At 34.7% G+C, this 19,631-nt stretch overlaps 1 protein-coding gene across 2 annotated transcripts in view; it reads left to right on the plus strand.

Moving 5' to 3' along the window:
• LOC133532507 (atrial natriuretic peptide receptor 1) overlaps positions 1-13,416 on the plus strand; it is a 365,542-nt gene extending 352,126 nt beyond the window's left edge. For both annotated transcript variants that reach the window (XM_061871235.1, XM_061871226.1), the window contains 3 exons: positions 2,137-2,311; positions 10,130-10,320; positions 12,319-13,416. In XM_061871235.1, the coding sequence (XP_061727219.1) occupies positions 2,137-2,311; positions 10,130-10,320; positions 12,319-12,927 (975 nt within the window). In that variant the 3' untranslated portion in view covers positions 12,928-13,416. The remainder of the gene's footprint in view (positions 1-2,136; positions 2,312-10,129; positions 10,321-12,318) is intronic.
• The last annotated feature ends 6,215 nt before the right edge of the window (positions 13,417-19,631 follow it).

Consider the following 19,631-nt stretch of genomic DNA (forward strand, 5'->3'; position numbering starts at 1 on the left):
TTCACCCGAGTTAAACAAATTGGCAAATTTGCATAATCAGTACCTAATTAAAGTAAGCAAGTCTTCTTACTATGAAGGGGAAACTTTTTGCGATAACTCAAAAACAGCTAAACTGATCATGTCCGCTATAGTTTTCTCCTATAGTTATTTAATGTATTTCTTAAGCTCTACTTCCACGATTTTTCAAATTTTTTGGACCTACCGGACTGTTCAAAAATTAGAGGGGGGACACACATTTTTTTTTCTTTCGGAGCGATTATCTCCGAATATATTCACTTTATCAAAAAATGTTTGTTGTAGACCACTATTAGTTTTGAAAGACCTTTCCAACGATACCCCACACTGTAGGGTTGAAGCAAAAAAAAAGTCACCCCCAATTTACGTGTAAATTGTTTTTATTTTTTTATTGTACGACTTTGTCGGCTTTATTGATTTATATATCCATGCCAAATTTCAGCTTTCTAGCACTAACGACCACTGAGCAAAGCCTCGGACAGACAGACAGACAGACAGACGGACATGGCGAAACTATAAGGGTTCCTAGTTGACTACGGAACCCTAAAAATTCAGGGAGCTAGCATAGCCTGTTTTTTAATTATAATAAAAAGTTAGGTACTTTAAAGGTACATTAAGATAAGCCCCCTAACCCTGCTACGACAAGATGCGACAGTTAGAATCTAAACTTTACAAACCTCGAGCTCATTAAAGTAACTTGTTTTCTCTCTAATTAAAAGTTTACGACTTCCATAACAGTTGAGGTCTGTACATAGCATAGCTTACAGATATATTTGTAATTTTCGTGGTAAAAACTTAACGAAAAACGGCATGTTGCAGTATTATGAATTCATTACAATTATAATTTTATGGATAAATATTTTTTTTGAAACTTAGTAGGTAACTAAAAACTTTAAACCCATTTAGCGCTAATCACGACACGTTGTCGTTTTGCCTCTACGAAGCATTTCCGCTACATACCAGGAAAGCCATGTTATCGGTCACGATGTAGCGCTACGACCATAGCATTCAACCTTTTCTAATAAATAATATCGCTCATTCAACAAAGACATCAACATACACCGCATCATCTTGATAATAATTCATTACATACAAGTTGGAATTTTCTCTTCTGCACAGTAAAAACTTTTTATTTTAGTAAAATTTTATTTTGGATAAAAACTGTAGATACACTGTGGGCTCAAAACCCGTCAGATTTTAACCTCGTGTTCGTGGCAAATTTACGTGTTCTAAAAGTATGTTTGTTTCTTTTTAATTCAATCATGGTTTCGTTATCCACTAAGCTCTCTGCGATGTAACCAGAAGCTTACGGTTGTAAATTCACATTCAGCCTCTCGTCGGATGGTATATTATTCAGTCGGTATTCAAATAAAACATAATAGCTTCATCCGCGGCTTTTCCCTGTTTTTTCCTTATACCCGGGTTATTTGTTAAACTTTGTAGCTGTACTCGTATGATACTATTATCTTCCTCCTTGTGATAAAAGGATAAAATTATGAATAAATTATGGATAAAAGTAGAAAAGTTACTATTAATTAATTTTATCACTTCGTTATATTATGTTATTATAATGTATTCTTAAGCAATACCTAAATTACCTAATAATTACCTATACGACATCAATAATTAATATACACTATACTTTACATGGAAGGCGTACATAGGCTACGGACACTGCTTACCATCAGGCGGGCCTTATGCTTGTTTGCCACCGACGTAGTATATTTAAAAAAAAAAAGTATCGAGTGCTAACCAACAAAAACATGTTGACCATGGCGGGATATCACTTGAAACTGCACAATGAGAACTATAATGTTTATCTATTGTTTAAACATTGATTTACGAGCTCTGCTCTTCAAAGACAGCATATGGTCATAGATTAAACACCAAAGGATCAAGAATGGATAGTCATACATGACAGACACGACGCCGCAAAAAAGATTGCCGGGTATCTTTTGTTGTCACTACTTGTAATGTTTACGCCTAATGACCGTCTCAAGTGGAATCCTGCCATGGTAAATGAAATGGGGTATACTTGGGTATATTTATAGAGATTTGTTTTTGTTGGTTTACGTTCGTTACTGAACCCTACAGCACTTGTAATAAAACCTTGTTTAACAGGTGGAGACCATAGGCGACGCTTACATGGTAGTGTCAGGACTGCCTGAGCGCAACGGCACGCGGCACGCATGCGAGGTGGCCCGCATGGCTCTGGCCCTGCTCAATGCCGTTCGCCGGTTCCGCATCAGACACAGACCGCATGATCAGTTGAAGCTAAGGATAGGATTGCACTCTGGTAAGTATTTTATTGGAGTAACTGAACAAATTTTGACAAACCTATTTAGGTTTCATCTCTTCGTGGAGCATTTGCTACAGTGAGCTGCCTAATAAGTACCTAGTTATTGATCGCGTCATTCAGGACGACGCATGCCTTGAATCGTATTGTCATGTTATTAAAGGTTAGATTTGACAAATTTGCGCGTCATCGTGGATGATACGAACTATACCACTTTAACCTAAGTTCCTAACTACAACATGTATGTGTTATTACTATTCACCAAGCTATCACAATTTTCAATAAATGTGGACGGAAAAACATTACTTTGATATATATTTTTTTATACGTTTTGTTGCAAAAAAATCATTTTTATTATCGATAGTGTGGGCAATCCTAAAAATGCCGGATCAAATGCTTAGAAAACGGATCAATCATATATGACATCGCGGTATACACGTCACGTATCCTGCAATAAACCATGTCAGCAAATAACTAGACGAATCCGAGAAATATGTTCACACAAAGGAGAACCTGGCTGCGTGATCTCACCTGTTCCATGAGGAAGAACTAGTCAAGTTCTGTCACAAGCCAGTGTAATGTGACTCCAATCGTTAACGACTGTAAGCACCGGTAAATGCTCTTAAATTGTCTCATCTGAGCGATCGCCTGGCTCTGCAGGCTATCGGAATGCCACCCCTGTATTTGCGCGGTCTCATCCCTTATTTACATTCGTGGAGTATATTTCAGTCCGCCTCATTACCCAGCAAAGTGGGTGGTATGAATAAACATACATATTTTTGCCAAATGAAATGAGCCCTGAAATAAATTCTGCTAGCCTACCTTGTGATTCGAATGACAAATTGCTTTCAGTTTGTAATTTTCCTCCAAATTTAAGAATCTATATTGAACAGAAATGATCGTACTCTCGATATTTTTTCTTTGGTAAACAACTCCCTAAGAGAATTTCTACTGGCTTCAATATTTCTGAGCTTACTTTCTTGGGTGCAATTTAAATATATCTTAAAAGTGATCATATGCTTTTATATTTATTTTATTAGATGTTTCAATATAAAAACGTTTGATAAACATTTCTAAGGCTTTCTGATTTATTTCTAAAAATGTAACCTATTAAGTTTTCTACTTAACAAACGTGTTAGCCCAAAACTTAGATAGTATACACAATCTTATATTCAATCGGGAATCTTATATTCAATGGAAAGAATATAAAAAAGTACCACATTTGTTCTGAGAAATAACCAGGCTGATTTATAAAACAAAATAATTTTAGTATTTTCCACAGGAAAAGAAATTTTTATATTAATAATAAGTTATTTCTTTAATTTGAATGGAGATTTTATTAAAGGTAGGTAGTTTTTATGCATTATAGTTTATTGGTTTACATCGCAACTCCATTTGGGTTTAACACTCAGTGTACGTAGACAAATTCCTTAAAGCGTCTTCGATCATTAGGTACTTACCTATATATTAAAGTCTGAGGCATCGGCACCCAGCATTTTAAGAACGCTGGTAATGGAATTTCAATAACATAACGTACGAATTTAAAATTTATCTATAACGAATATTAGCATCTCGATTTGTAATAAGAAAATTGATCGAATCATATTCACGGTAAATAGATTACTCCATAACTGATATGTGTAATACATAGGTAACAACATTTTCATTAGAAGCGCGGCGCGTGGGGCGAACCAGCGGCGCTTGTCTATAAGATACATAGTGTTATTATGAATATTCATACAATATAGGCAAAAATCTACAAACCAAATTGATTTGCTCTTTTATAGGTATTTACTTTGATTTTATTTGTAATTTTAGGTGTTTGTTGCTGTCTTAGAACAAATATTGTGTGTACACAATTAGGTTTTAAAATTCTCGAATTTCGGTTTCTTTTGACTTTTGATAACCTTTATTATGTACTTACCTGTTGCAGAAAAATAATATTTTTATTGCATCAAATTTGGACAATAGTTGAGTGATGTTGATATGTGTGATAGTTTACAGTAGTCGTAGAGTCGCAGAGCCAAGATTGCCTGTTAATTGCAATGTTTATTGTAAAAAGGAGAGATTCTCAAAATGTATCTTTGCTAAACAAATGCTTTACTTAAAAAAGATATACTATAGATATACTATACTTAGAAAAAATACAATCCAAAAGCGATAGCGCGATAATCTTTGGCCTATGCTCTCTCTCTCTTTTTGGTATTTAACAAATTTAACACATATTAGTAAAAGAATAGGATCAAAGGAAAACGGCGTTCTATAAGTTTTAATCATGTGTCGAAAGATAGCTGTAAATTTACTGGTGCTACAAAGTTTTCTTTAACTACCACCTCTATTTCAAATTCTCTTTGCTAATATACACATTTACGGCCTGATTCGAAGAATGAGATACTGATAACGATAAGTTCTGGTTTAGATAAGTTCTCATTTAGATATCGTTTGTATGTCGTATAATTGACAGAAGCAGCTCGATTCGGGCAACCAATGTCACTTTGATGTTAGAAATATCGTAGATAAATCTTATTGGGATCACAGCGGAATCGAAATAAACGTCAATTTTGACATTTCGTTAGTTATCGATCTTTTAAAGATCTTTCCAAGATCTTAAATGTTCTTCCAATCGGGCCGCTAGTAAAAAGTTCTTTTTAAGGCAGGTGAAATTAAACAGTGTATATCACACAAAGATTTGACATTGACAAAGCTAAGCACTACACTATATATGTACATTGGTACTAATAAAAAAAAATGTTTACTTCAGACCATCCGATCCATACCTACTTTATTTTACTTCAAGAACATGATTTGACTTGTACCAACGAATCATACGCAGCAACTTACATTTGATCTCGTCACACTAATGCAAACTTTTAAGTGCTAATGGGACCCACTGCGAATGGTATCAAAGTCATCAAATGCAAAATCCAGCTGTCGCTCTATTTTCTAAGGATACCCGGAGTAATATACGACTACCAAAATGCTTGACTACCAAATTGATAATTTGTATTAAAAAAAAAACATTAATATTCGTTGTTTAAAAGAAAGCAACAAAGTAAATATCAAAACAGCGCCAAACAATTATATTACTCGATCCACACTTTGAATAATAAAATGGCGTATTTAATTTTAAACAGGAAACCGAAACGGGCAATTACATAATGGATCCAGATATAAATAAAAACTGCCATTTGAATTTTCACTTTGCCTTAGACATTTACCTTTTACCTTGGAAAACATTTTTATTGAAAAAGTATAATACTCATTTTTATTTACAAATTGAAATAGAATTTTGGAGAAATGTCTTTAATTTCGTTTGTTGCTTCAGGAATACAAAGTTTTCAAATTTATTACTTCCAAATGGTTGTGAAATTAGCATTTAAAATACCGAATGGATATTTTACAATATCTTTCAAAACGTGTTTGATCATTATTTAGTGTCCAAATCTGTCAGTCATAAGGAAGGCATTGGTAAAATCTACGAATGGTGGTAAATGATATTAGATTTTTAGGCTAATCGATCAGTTTGTTCATTTATTTTACTTTTATTCAGCTGTGATTAAGAAGAAAAACTTTTGCCATACAGACGAACCAAATTCACAGATTCGACTCGACTCATCAGTTTTTTATTCGATAACGTTGAAAGCAAGGAAGGTCGAGTCCATAAGGCCCCGAATCCCACGCTGTAATCAAATATTACGAGGCACGTGCCGACCCGAATTATGACCTCTACATGAATGTCACATTACATCCCCATGCAATGGAGCTTTATATCCTGATTTACTTACTGACATTGTTGCGGATTCTGGCAGTTATATCAAATTTTAGCTGCACTGATGTAATCACTTGAAGAGCTTTATGTGTCTTACTGTGTTCTATTTCAACTTACTTGACGACCTTTCTGGCCTGGTGGATAGTGACCCTGCCTATGAAGCCGATGGTTCCGGGTTCAAATCCTGGTAAAGGCATTTATTCGTGTAATGAGCACGGATATTTGTTCCTGTATAGTCCAGTATTTAAGTATTTATAAATATTTATATTATATATATATATATATATATATATATCGTTGTCTAAGTACCCTCAACACAAGCCTTATTGAGCTTACTGTGATACTTAGTCAATTTGTGTAATAATGTCTTATAATCTTATACCTTTAAACGAGCAATTCTTGTATATATATTTATATATATATATATATATATATATTTCTGTGGTCTCGGAAACGGCTCTAACGATTTCGCTGAAATTTGGTATATGGGGGTTTTTGGGGGTATACAATCTATCTAGATTATTCTTATGTTTGGGAAAACGCGTGTTTTCGAGTTTTCATGCGTTTTTCTTTCGACGCAGAATATGGTCGCTAATTTCGTGTTGCCGGCCACTGTCCGTCTGGTCCAGCGGGTTAAGACGCCGACTGCTAAACGAGTGTTACGGGTTCGAATCTCGCCCGGTGACTAACTTTTTTTTTATATGTTCAAGTTTATATATAATTTTTTAATTTTTATTGTTTTAGACAAGTTTAATTTAGTAAAAAAATTTAGTTAAGATTATCATCTGTACACCACCATATTACAATAAATAGTTATAACCGAGCAAAGCTCGGTCGCCCAGGTACTATTATATATAACTACGCAATTTTATAGTAGGGTAGTGGCTTTTCCTAACATTCTATTTATTTTCCTAATTAATTATTTACTAAGCGGATACGTCAGCAAGCAATACTAATTTTTAAATTAAAAATTCACCACTTCGGGCAAGATTCGAACTTGTGACCATTTGGAACACCGGTCCAATCACTTTTGCCAACGGCCAACTGAGCTACTGAAACTTTCCAAAAAAGTGCGAATTTCTTTTTTTTTTTCCTTTTTTAACACACCTTAGGGTGGCGCAAAGCGACATCTACCGTAAAAATGTTCTATCTTAAAGGCAGCAGTTTCAACTTGATTTAATTTAAGAAATTATTGAATTTAAGTCTCGTCTCTTTCGAAGATAAACTTTAATATCAGATTGAATATGTCCATAAAGTGGGTAATATTGGGTGGAATTTAATTAATGTCGTGTGCAAGTGTCATAGTTATTGATTGATTCTAGATCTTAGTTTGCCAAACATCTCGTCTGGAATTTTTCATTTCTCATGCTCGGAAACTTCTGGAAGTGGGTCGATGTTGTTCTAAAAAGTGTGCAGGAAATAATACTTTCCGAAAAAGTGCGAATTTCTAATTTTTTTTCCTTTTTTAACACACCTTAGTGGCGCAAAGTACATCTACCGTAAAAATGTTCTATCTTAAAGGCAGCAGTTTCAACTTGATTTAATTTAAGAAATTATTGAATTTAAGTCTCATGGATTACGAAAAAATCTATAACTATAGGAGTTATAGCTTTTTTCTTTAATTATGTCACTTAGTCATACAAACCAAGTAGCATAAATGAGTTTTATTATTAAAATGCTGACGTTTATTAATTTTTATTAATTTAATATTTTTGTTTATTCTTCTTCTTCCTTCCCTTATCCCACCTGTGTGGGGTCGGGTCTCCTTGTCAATTTGCGCCAGAGTGGTCGGTTCTGGGTTGTCTGTTCTTCGATGTTCATGTTTATGTTTTAAATTATGTAATTTGATAAATTTAACAGCCGTTTAAAATATTTTTACATAATTTTCAATCGTGGCTGAATGCCGTACCTGCCAAGAAATTACAAAATCGCGGACGAATGTTTTATATGTCACCGTATTTAAGAATTATTTTGCTTAAAAGTTAGCTTTTTCTGCGCAAGGGTGGTTCTGGAAAAAAATTGTGTGTAACACCGGGGGTAAGAATATTGTGTGTAACTCGGGTCTTTAATTCCTTCGTATCCAAAATTTACTTACCCCCTCGTTGCACAATGTACTAATTCTAAATCACAGGACATCCTCTTCTATCTTTTCTAATACCTTTTAAATTTTCTCGGGTTAAGTTATCAACTCAAATTTGCTTCATCATAACAGTCACAAAATTAAGCTGCATAACCGTCATCACGTTCGGAAACCTAATTATGCTGCCACCTGTAGGCTCGTCGCCTGCCAAGTGATGATTGAACGATTTTTGCGCACATCTGACAGCTTGAGTGGGTAATTTAATAGTGTATCTCTTTCCAACGCTATTAAGGTTAGTTGAAGGGAAATTACGCTATCAATATCATAGCTATTTTATTAAGGTAGGCAGTTGTTATGATTGAAGACTTACATCGTTACTCAAATAATATAAATATTTACCTGTGATAAAGTAAAGATAGGACCTATAGGACTTATAGGAGTTGCATTTTCAAACAAAATAAAATCAACTGTATTCTCTGCACTAAAGGTTCAAATTTCAGTGGCAAATCTTGGATTTTTAGTTTGTATGGCTGGGCCTTAGGGTGATACACGAAGCCCTCAGTATATTTTTAACTTCGATGGCCCATATAACTGTCAAACTGTCACTCATTGTCATACTGTAACAGTTAAGTTATCCATTCTCCATAAATACATCAGCAGCTTTGCATATTACCCAATACACAATTTCCTTCTACAAAAAAAAAATTGGTATTGGTCAATTAAAGTATCGATAGAAGAATTCTATATGACAAACCTCTAGCACGGTATAACAATATTTGACGTTGCGTTGTCAAACTGCGTGATGTACAGTTGTGTCCTTGGAGGTTTTAACAACCAGGGTCGCCTTTAAGAGCTTACTTCTCCGTCGAAAACCTCGGCCACAATGGCCATAGGTATGTATTGTATGGACTGACGTTTATCTGACATGGATATTTGTACGTTACGTACAAATAGCCATACATTTGACGTGCTCCTACCCTGCCAAAATCGGCAGAATGTTTTGTACAAAAAATGACAGACAAGGCGTCTCCAGTTGTTAATCCCCCAAGGTTGTGTCGCTCCCATCCCATTGACCCCACGGTCATGGTTGAGCTCTTGTCAGCTTACTATAGTTGTTCTTGTTTGTTGAGTAAACATTTGTTAAAGAAATCCTGACTTTTTACTTCTCTTTGTACATATTTATAAATTACTAATGGTTGCGTAATTGTTTTAAAGCTTCTAGCTTTAAAGTAAAGTAAAATCTTCTAGAAAACCGGGAGCCATAACCCACCACTCGCCACCCACTTCTAAGAGCCTTTATTTTATAATGGCCACCAACTTCCGATTAATTGTTTATTTTAGTATACTTTCGGCCCGATTCGACGAATGATTAAGACACGTGTAAGATCTTGGAAAAATCTTTAAACGATCGATAACTAAACGACATGTCAAAATTGACGGTTATATCGATTCCGCTGTGATCCCAATAAGATCTATCTACGATATTTCTAACGTCAAAGTGACATCACACACACAAAGTCATAGCGCAGCGGATGTCATTCCAGATCTAGAGCGGAGCCCAAATGGAGAAGTACCTCCACCTTACAGAAAACCGCAGCCAAATAACACTAGACCCTACTCATAGTGTTGTGTTTCTGCCGGTGAGTGGGGTTGCCAGAGCTCAACGAGGGGAGACTGTTCGTAGATCGTATCGTAGATCAGGCGGGCCGTATGCTTGTTTGCCACCGAAGTAGTATAAAAAAAAACATTGGTTGCCCGAATCTAGCTGCTTCTGTCAATTATACGACATACAAACGATATCTAAATGAGAACTTATCTAAACCAGAACTTATCGTTATCGTATCTCATTCTTCGAATCGGGCCGTTTATATCTTATTTAATTATTGGTTTAATCTTTCGTTATTTCATTTTACCAGTTAACCAAAAAACCCTACGGTGTATTTACTAATAAGAAAATGTATTCCATCAGGCCCCTGCGTCGCTGGAGTGGTAGGCCTCAAGATGCCTCGCTACTGCCTCTTCGGAGACACGGTGAACACGGCCTCCCGAATGGAGTCCAACGGCGAGGCCCTCCGGATCCACGTCTCGCCGACGACTAAAGCTCTACTGGACACCTTCGGGACATTCCAGCTGGAGTTGAGAGGAGAGGTTGCTATGAAGGTAAAAAACGAAACCGCGAAGATGTTTTTTTTCTGTACTAATTGTAAGTTAATATATTTATAAAAAAATATGATACACAATTGATTTCAAAACGAGTGTATTATCTGATCAGCCGAAAGACGTCCTCAACTGACTATAGGATTCAGTGTCGGGATAAGACCAGAATTTTACATGGGCAAGGTAGGTACATTTAGCGAGGCCCTCTAGTGGCGCAAAAAATAATGAACATTTTTACGTTGTGTCCAAGATATACTTAGGTACTTGAGGCGCGAGGCCCTCGGACTACGAGGCCGTAGGCGGCGGCCCATGTCGCCCACGCCTAACGCCGCCTCTGATAGGATTTGTAAAAGGTACCGGTCGTGCGCTGGTCTCATTTAATTGATTTGAAATATTGTTCCAGTGGCCATTGATTCTAGCAATATATCCTATCTACCCGTGGCCTACTGCCATTTAAGTCAGGCATTTTGGGCTATGACAACGACCTTGGTTTACTTGTTTCTATTTCCTTATCGTTCAGGTAATCCTTTTTCAACTCTCGAATAGGCTTAAATTCTTAAAATTTAATTAATTGGACTTTTTTTTCCCCAATTTACGTAACAGGAAATATTATACAGGAAATATTTGTGTTTCAGTCATGTAAATAAACGTTTTTAATTAAATAAGCCGGGTAAATACCAGTAAGTATTACAATATTGTGAAAATATCACCCTTCTTTTAGAAATTACGACGACACAGATAAAATATTAAATAATTGCTATGTATAATGTCAAATGGTGTCTGTAACTAATTTAATTGTATTACGCTAACATAGGTATAGTTTAATCTCGAAAATTGAATTCATGCTCTTAATATAGCAAATTTAAATGCAGTCGCATTGTTCACCGATATCTAAAGATACCTATAAAAAACTTCCTTATCATACTCGTTGGGCTGCAAAAGGTAAAATAATTAATGAAAGCCTACATAATACACCCTGAAAGAAACTGTGCACGTCTGCTATTAAAAAGGCTTTTTCATTTTGTCGGTTCACTAAAGAAAATCAGACTCGGCTTGACTCGACTGGGAGTAATACTTTTAAAAACGAGGGGCATCATTAAATTTTATACGGAATGTGTGCCTATTTGTTCTGAGCTCAAACGAACCGTACTCATTTACATAATTAGGTATGAGTAATGATCTTGGGGCTTGTTTCCACGGCGCGGGCTGATTGAATAAAGATATAGTGGCATTTGAAGATAAAGGAGATCGTCGATTTTCTTAAGCGTTTGGGCCCCCTCGTCAAGTTGAACGTATACATGTAATATTAATGTGAAATTTATACAACGTATACATGTAATATATATATATATATATATATATATATATACAACACATATAGGAATTTATACAACGTATACATGTAATATGTATATAGGAATGTATGATGGTGAAAATAGAATCACGAAATAAAACGGGAGTTTAGAGAAATCCTGCAAAAAAAAGTTGAATATGACGTGAAAAAAAAAAAAATATTTTGATCTTGTACATAAGTTCATTGTTACTTCTAAGGAGAGTGAACAGATTGATAACTGACCATTTAACACTTCTTTCAACGAAATAAGCTTAATTTAAGGTTGTCGTTGCATGCAAATAATTGACAGATTGAAAAAATTGCTGCGTTTCGTTTAATAAAAGTAGCATGACATTGTCGTATTCTGTATTCGTTTCAATCTCCAAACTTTCAACATAAATATAATGTCAAATAATCATATTTCTTAACGCGCATGTAACTCCTCTGGAGGTGCAGGCGTACATAGGTTACGGAAACTGCTAAAGTGGGCCGAAAATCGATTATCTCCTTTCGTACTCTTTTTTACTCTTCATTGTTAAACTGGGAAAGTCACTCAGTCTCAAGCAAATTACAAATATTTCTAAATAAACTAAAACAAATATTGATGTCTGCTATCGTCACACATATTTATGTAATTATTAATAAATATTTTTATATGCTTGTTACAGGGAAAAGGAACTCTAGTCACATATTGGTTACTGGGAGAGATAGTCGATCCGAATGCGCCGCCTAGAGAAAAACCATCTCTGCCGAAGCTTCAAACTCAATCCACTGAAAGTGGAGGGTCTATTTCACACCTGACTCCATTCCGACAAAGACTTGATGGATCCAGGTCATCCAGCAGGCGGGGTTCCGGCATATTTCAGCAAAGAAACAACGACTTTATAAAACTAGAAAAAGAAGCGCAGCCACTGTTACAAAATCTCAAAATACAAAGACAGCAGTCAGACCCTACCGAACCGGTCGCCAATGGCGTGACATCTGCCGAAGAAACGGATAAACTCAGCGTTTCTAATTCAATATCACTTAATGTCAACTCTTTAAATCACAATTCGGTCAGTCAAAGCGGCCAACCTAAAGTTAAACTGAAGGACTGCCAAATGAACTCCATAGGAAATCATAATTCGAATAAAGTAGGTAATAATAACTGGATACCCAAGCTACCGCAAGCAAGTTCTTTCGACAATGGCTCCAGGAAGAGTAATCATTGCTTAAAAGACTATAGCAGTGTTCCTTTACTGTCTAAAGCAGATACACCAAATGATTCGATCGTTTAAGGTTATCGTGAATATTATGTACTTAATAATATGGCAATTTATATGAGAGATTTTGAGAATGTAAGTGTGACTATTCAATGTTTTAAATGTCGGTAGTCATAGTATCTCTATTGTTGAAGTGTGCTCAGTTATCGTCGTCTCTTACATTCCTTTACAAGCTTCGTAAGACTATCCTGCTTGTGATATTTCTAATATTATCTTGAAAATGAACATCGAAAAGCCAATTCATTTTCATTGTCTGATGAATTGTCGAGCTATCGTAGCAGTAGGTACTTAAAAATGTATTTATTTTCACAGTGTTGACACTAGGCTGTAAATATACTTAAGAATTTATTTATTGTAAATATTATAGTATTAAATGTAACGTCGTTGTGATCTTAGCAAAAGGTATTCTGAAAACCAGTAATTATTAATAGTAAATGTAGACAAAGTAAAAATAAACCCTCGATGTTTTAAAAACGTTATAGCAAATATAAAGAGTGAGAACGATTATTTTGTTTTTTTTTTCTCATCAAAATTGGAAATACCTACTTTTAAATGTCAAAATAATTATGTACTCCGTTATCACTTATCACTCTTATCAGCCTTTAACAACGTGTGTGAACGTATAAAGTTATTATCTCGAAATGCATTGAGCTTTACATTATTGAATGGAGAAATTAATATAACAGAGATTTTAATAACAACCAAATTACTCCAAATTGAAAGGCTTAAATTACAGCAACCCTCCAATTCAAACTATTGAGTTTCACAGGCTTTTCATAAAGTTACCAATTAAATATTTCGAAGCAACCCGCAGAACAAAATACAAGTAATGGAATATGATACTATTCATTAAATTAACATAGGGTAAGACTTGAAAATAATAAAGGCAACTGATTTATATAGGTACTTGAATGTTCTTTTGTTTAAAATTCATCGTGTCAGTCAAAACATCATGAATTAAAAATAAAGAAGGTTGGGTGATGGAACTTGATAATTTTAGAGTTGTAGGTAGGTAATTAAGACATTGTATGCGGGGAACCCGCTTAGCGGGTTCTCAGTTCGTAGTCGCTTTCCTTTACAAACTCGGAAATTTCTGGAATCGAAAAGAAAAATACCTCTTTAGTTTGGGACTAAAAGCCAGATGAAGTTGGGTGCTGTGTAGCATCTCTCTAGCAACTCCTATCTATTTCCAGCATAGGCATTTACTTTTTAGCAAACTAGAGGCTGAAAAAATTAGTACCTACTGACGATTTTATTATCAAATAAGTAAACATTGTTTAGTTTAATACCTGGTAGTTTACAAAACTAACTAGCGGCAACCAAAATACAACTTCAGTTGTAATTTCATTATCATTACCTTGCCTTAGTACCTACCTACTGAAAAATAATGGCTATGACGTATATACAGCCTAATGAGCAGAGAGATGGACATGCTTTTAAAGCCTGACCAATAATATATGATCACGCGCCATATTGCGGAATTTCATTGGAACTAAAATTTCATACTAAACTGAAATGTATAGGGTGACACTATACATGAGACAGAACAGCACCCTCTTGAAAATGATCCTATATTTCTGGTCGGGCTTTACTAGTGGTCCTATTTCTATCATTTTGGCTATGAAACCTTAATAGAACTTCTATTTTTTTTTCTTGTTATTGTCCTATCGTCAATGTAAAATATGTACTTCATATATATGATACGAATTCATAAGAAAACGCTAAAATGCCGTAGAACGCTAAAAAAGTAGGTACGTAATTTTAAGTTTCGTACTTATTACTTAAGTCAATATTTGGTCTACTTTGTACGAAGCTTTACTTAAGCTTTAACTAAAACAAACTTAACAAAGTGAAATACCCTAAAGATAAACAAATTGAGCAGAATCAAAACAAATGCCCAACTTTATACTAGATTGAACTTCTTTGATCATCTCTAGGAAATTGCGTTACGAAGGCCAAGTATTAATTATTAAAATGAAAAAAATAAAAATACTTTCACAGAACAATGCTAGCTAGAACCATTGTTCTTAATTCCATCGATTTTGTTATATAATAACCATAGATAAATAAGTAAACTTAGAGTGCTCGCTATACAAAGATAAAGCCCATTTATAATAAGCTTAGTGAAAACTTATTTGTTATACGATCTGAGCCTAATAAATAATTTAAGCGAGTTTTAAACTTATTAACGAAACGTTGAACTATACCTCCCATACAACATATTATTTATTAAATCAAAGAAACTGATGTATGGAGTGAGCACTGTTAAGTTTTATTTCTCTGTGACATACGTAACACAATTGGCTACTTGACAGTTTTTTGTAAATAATGTCAATCGATCTTGATTTTCCTGAGGATCACATGTATATATAGGACTCATGGCATTTAAGCAACACAAAGGTCAGAAATGAGAGTTAAAGTCTGACGCTCACACACGACGATTGAAACATCTCTAACAAAATGATATTGTAATGTGTCGTCACATTACATTGGTCTGTCCTAAATGTATGGAAGATCAAGAAAATTGCTATTTTGACCCTGAAATATTGCGTTTATGTATATAGATGTTCTACAATTTACTTTTCAATAAAATGCAAGAAATCGTATGGTACCATTTTCGTTTTTCTTTTTGAAGGTAAAAAAAAATTTTTTTCAGACTTTGGAGCCTTGAATTTTTTTATAATCTCAATATGTCTTTTCAAATTCGACCTTTGTTACGACGAAGATTCTTTCTTATAACGGATGGCTCATTTTCTATGTATTTAGTACCTACCCAATTTTGTTTAAAAAATGAAAATATCTTATGCCTTTACCCATCATGGAATAATGATGCTCCGAACATTTGGGAGGCGTGCACGGAGCTGAAGTTAACACGTAGAGGTCCTTTTTCTTTTGTAATGAGATGTAAGGGGTACACTGAGCAATTGCTGCGCTTGCGCGTGTCATGCAATCGACGCCTTGATCGACGCATGCAGAGGTAGACCACCAGACCCACCAGACCCAGACCGCAGAGGTGGACCCGCCAGACAGTGTAAGGTAAGTAAAGACTATTAAGAGTTGATGTAATATAAAATGGACTAGGTTATTGGGCGAAAGTGATGGACTAACTATGGGATAAAAAATCGCACGCCTGTCTATATGGTATGCAATTTAATTTAAATTTGTATAGCCAATATAGACGAGTTTCTATTAGGAGGTACTTTTGTGGCATATGATAATAGAGCATTCACACGACAGCAGATGACAGAATTATTTTGATCATCAGTTAAAGGTAGCAAACAGAAAAAAGCTAATTTCGTCCAATATATACTCACCCTTAAGTGCCAGAATGGACGTTCGAAGCGGAGCGGTCGGCGGGGCGTGCAGCGTGGCGTCAGGCTCACAAGTGATTTCAGCAACGTGCACTAAGGCCGCTCCTACGTTTCCCTTTGTTTAACATGCACGCCGCACGCCCCGCCCCGCTGCACGCCCAACTCGAGCGTCCACTCAGGTCTTACACTAAGTGTACGCTTTGTATCTAACAGCTTTAATCATTGGAATAGACAACTGATTACCCACAACTCCCTCACAAAATTCGCAATATACTTATACAGCCCATCATTCATTCTATCATCAAATTAAACGCAAAATTTCATAAATGGTCACTGGCAAATGTAAGAGTGCGTTAAGATAAAGTAAGAGTGGTTGGCAGTCGCTTGATTAAATTGGAGTAAGTACTAACTAACGCGAGATAATACCTTACCAAGATATACCCATGTAATGTGTGTGTGAGGTGATGGAAGAAAATAGCGTATGTTTGGTTTTTTCTTTTGGCTTTTTTTAAATATTTACTTACTATACGAGAAATACGAGAAAAAAGTACGGAGAAACATTACCCAGATTTAAAACTATTATGAAATAAAAAACTTTATCGAAAAATTCTAATCATTAATAGTATTTTATACAAACGTGCGAGATTGAAAAGCTTGATTATAACACTATTGTACACAATATTTTTTCTACGAGTCATCTAAAATAATACTGTTTTTACTATAACACCTTAATAATTAATTAAAATTGGTAAGTATCGCAGTATACAAAAATGTTGTAAAAAAGACATACCGTGCATGTGATTGCTTTATAGTGGACTACATAACAGCGCCAGCGTATCGAAATGAATCTTATTATATAATATAATAAAGTAAAAATACCCTATTATAGCTTGGTATACGAAATCTGAATTCAACAAATGTTAATTAAAATTACAGGCGACGAGTAGAAAAATACATTATTAGCAAAAAAACTCATGTTTCATTAATCTCTCGTTTGTCAATTTTCGGGGAACCCGTATTCAACCTATACCTAATTACGAGGATTAACACTAAAAGAAGTAGCTAACAAAGAGGGGCTATGCTACGTTTACAAAATCTAATCCTCGCATCAATTTGTGCGCAAAAACCAGTCACGTTTTTCTGTCAATTTATCCTTTTACTGCCAACATGAGTAGTATTCAGTTTTGGCGTACGAACGTGTCAATTGGGGGTTCCACGAGAAGTTCAAACGCAAATTGAGCTCGGTCTCGAATAAATATACGTGTAGCCCTAATGGGGTGTGGAGCAAGCGGTTTACCTGCGATTCGTGCCTTGACCTATTTATTTATTACCTAACCTTATTTCAATTCACATAAAAAATCGACGTCAAACAACTTACCTACACATTGATATCTTAGTAATTAGGAATCTTACGAACTAACTAGTGGATCTGTGAACTGTATACCTCGCGATAAAGTTCATAAGCTTAAATAATGTAAAAATAAAAAATACCCTACTGGCGCTAAAATCCTTCATGCCAATTTCCACCATTTTGAACATTTCCCAAAAAACAAAACGACAGAAAAACAAATCAGACTAGTTACCTGCTTACAAAATTTCACGAGAATCGGTTGAGAAATGTGACCTATGAAAGCATTTTTACCCAAGCTGAAATCGGTGAATTAAGCTGTTCCGTTTGCTAATTGGTCAACGCATTAAGTAGTCAAAATGCAAATCATGGAGATATTCAAATAAACTGGAAGATTAAGACCAAGTTGATTGAATGTTTTATTTAAGTACTAGTCGAAATATTAATTATGCAAAAATATTAAAATTTAATTTATAATTTAGAAAGTTCACGCGCAGCTCGTGACCTGGCGATAAACTTTGTGACGCCATAAATTAGGATTATGCCAAGATTCCTGCTATTTCAGCAAAAATATTAAATTGTATTTATTCTAAGTGAAGACTTTATTTCAAAGCTTTCCTACAATAAACTAGAATATTGCAGGGCTACTAAAATATATTTAACACCAATGTTAATCGTAAAGAAAAGGAAACTAAAATTTATTTTAGTTACTTTGTTATATATCCCGTCAAAGGTTGAATAAAATAGACCTTAAAGTCCAAAGAGTACTTTACCTCTACCTTGTATGATAAGAAATACACGAATTATCGAAGATATCAAAGATTAGACTTAGTAGATGTTCTTATATCCAAAACAGTAGATAACATGCAAAAAGCTTAAGGTCGACATTCCATTAAAGTAATCGCATTTGTTCGGAGATTTATAGAGGTATTACTCTTTATAGTGGCATCCTGAATTATTCCGTTTGAACTTTAATCAATTTGAAAGAGTTAAATGAAAATTCGGTATTTTATATTAAGGTTTAAATACATTTGGTGTACGTATTTCTGATTTTAACCCAATAGTAGTCACTTTTTAACCGACTTCAATTCTAAGAAGGAGGAGGTTCTCTATTCGGTTGTGGCTACGTATTTTTTATATGTTTACCGATTATTCCGAGACCCGTTGTCCGATTTGAGTAATTCTTTTTTTTTTGTTTCAAACAAAAAGGTTCTGGTTCTGGTTCTGATCTGATGACAGGATCCATGGATTGAGGCAATTGTTCAACTTTTAAAGGCGCATGTATGGTGATTTGGGTATTTTCTTATCCAACTGAAAACCACCAATTTGATATATTTGACCTGATGATGAAGACCACAGATGGGATGTGAAACTTCCCTGGCATAAGTGGATCAATTATGATTTAAGAAAAAAAAAACGAATAATAGAATTAGATAACTAAGTAAACTATAAAACTTAAAATCGGCATGGTGCCGTAGACGCTGGCAGCATTTCCTCGTTGTATCGCAATACTTATTATTTGTGCAAGTAAATAGCTTACTTGCTTTTGAATGTAGAAACTTTTTAATAGAAATGGCTAAATAGACAGAGAGGTACCCAGACGAATTAGAGGAAAACTCTGTATATTTAAGAAAGTTACAAAACATTAATACATCAATGGAAAAATAAAAACTTAAAAAAGCGGCCAAGTGCGAGTCGGACTCGCGCATGAAGGGTTCCGTACAATTTAAGACGTATTAAAAAAAATCTTCTTATTAGATCTTGTTCAACATTTTCCCACTTTGGACACACATTTTACCACTTTGGAAGTGTCTCTCGCGCAAACTATTCAGTTTAGAAAAAAATGATATTAGGAACCTAAATATCATTTTTGAAGACCTATTCATAGATACGTCATGAAATTAAAAAAAAAATATATATTTCATCATACCCATACGTGTGGGGTATCTATGGATAGGTCTTCAAAAATGATATTAAGGTTTCTAATATCATTTTTTTCGAAATTTTTAATGAAAAAATTTTTTTTTAAATTTTATGACGTATTAAAAAAAAACTACTTA

This window comes from Cydia pomonella, chromosome 2, assembly GCF_033807575.1.
Source record: "Cydia pomonella isolate Wapato2018A chromosome 2, ilCydPomo1, whole genome shotgun sequence".
Lineage (NCBI taxonomy): Eukaryota > Metazoa > Arthropoda > Insecta > Lepidoptera > Tortricidae > Cydia > Cydia pomonella.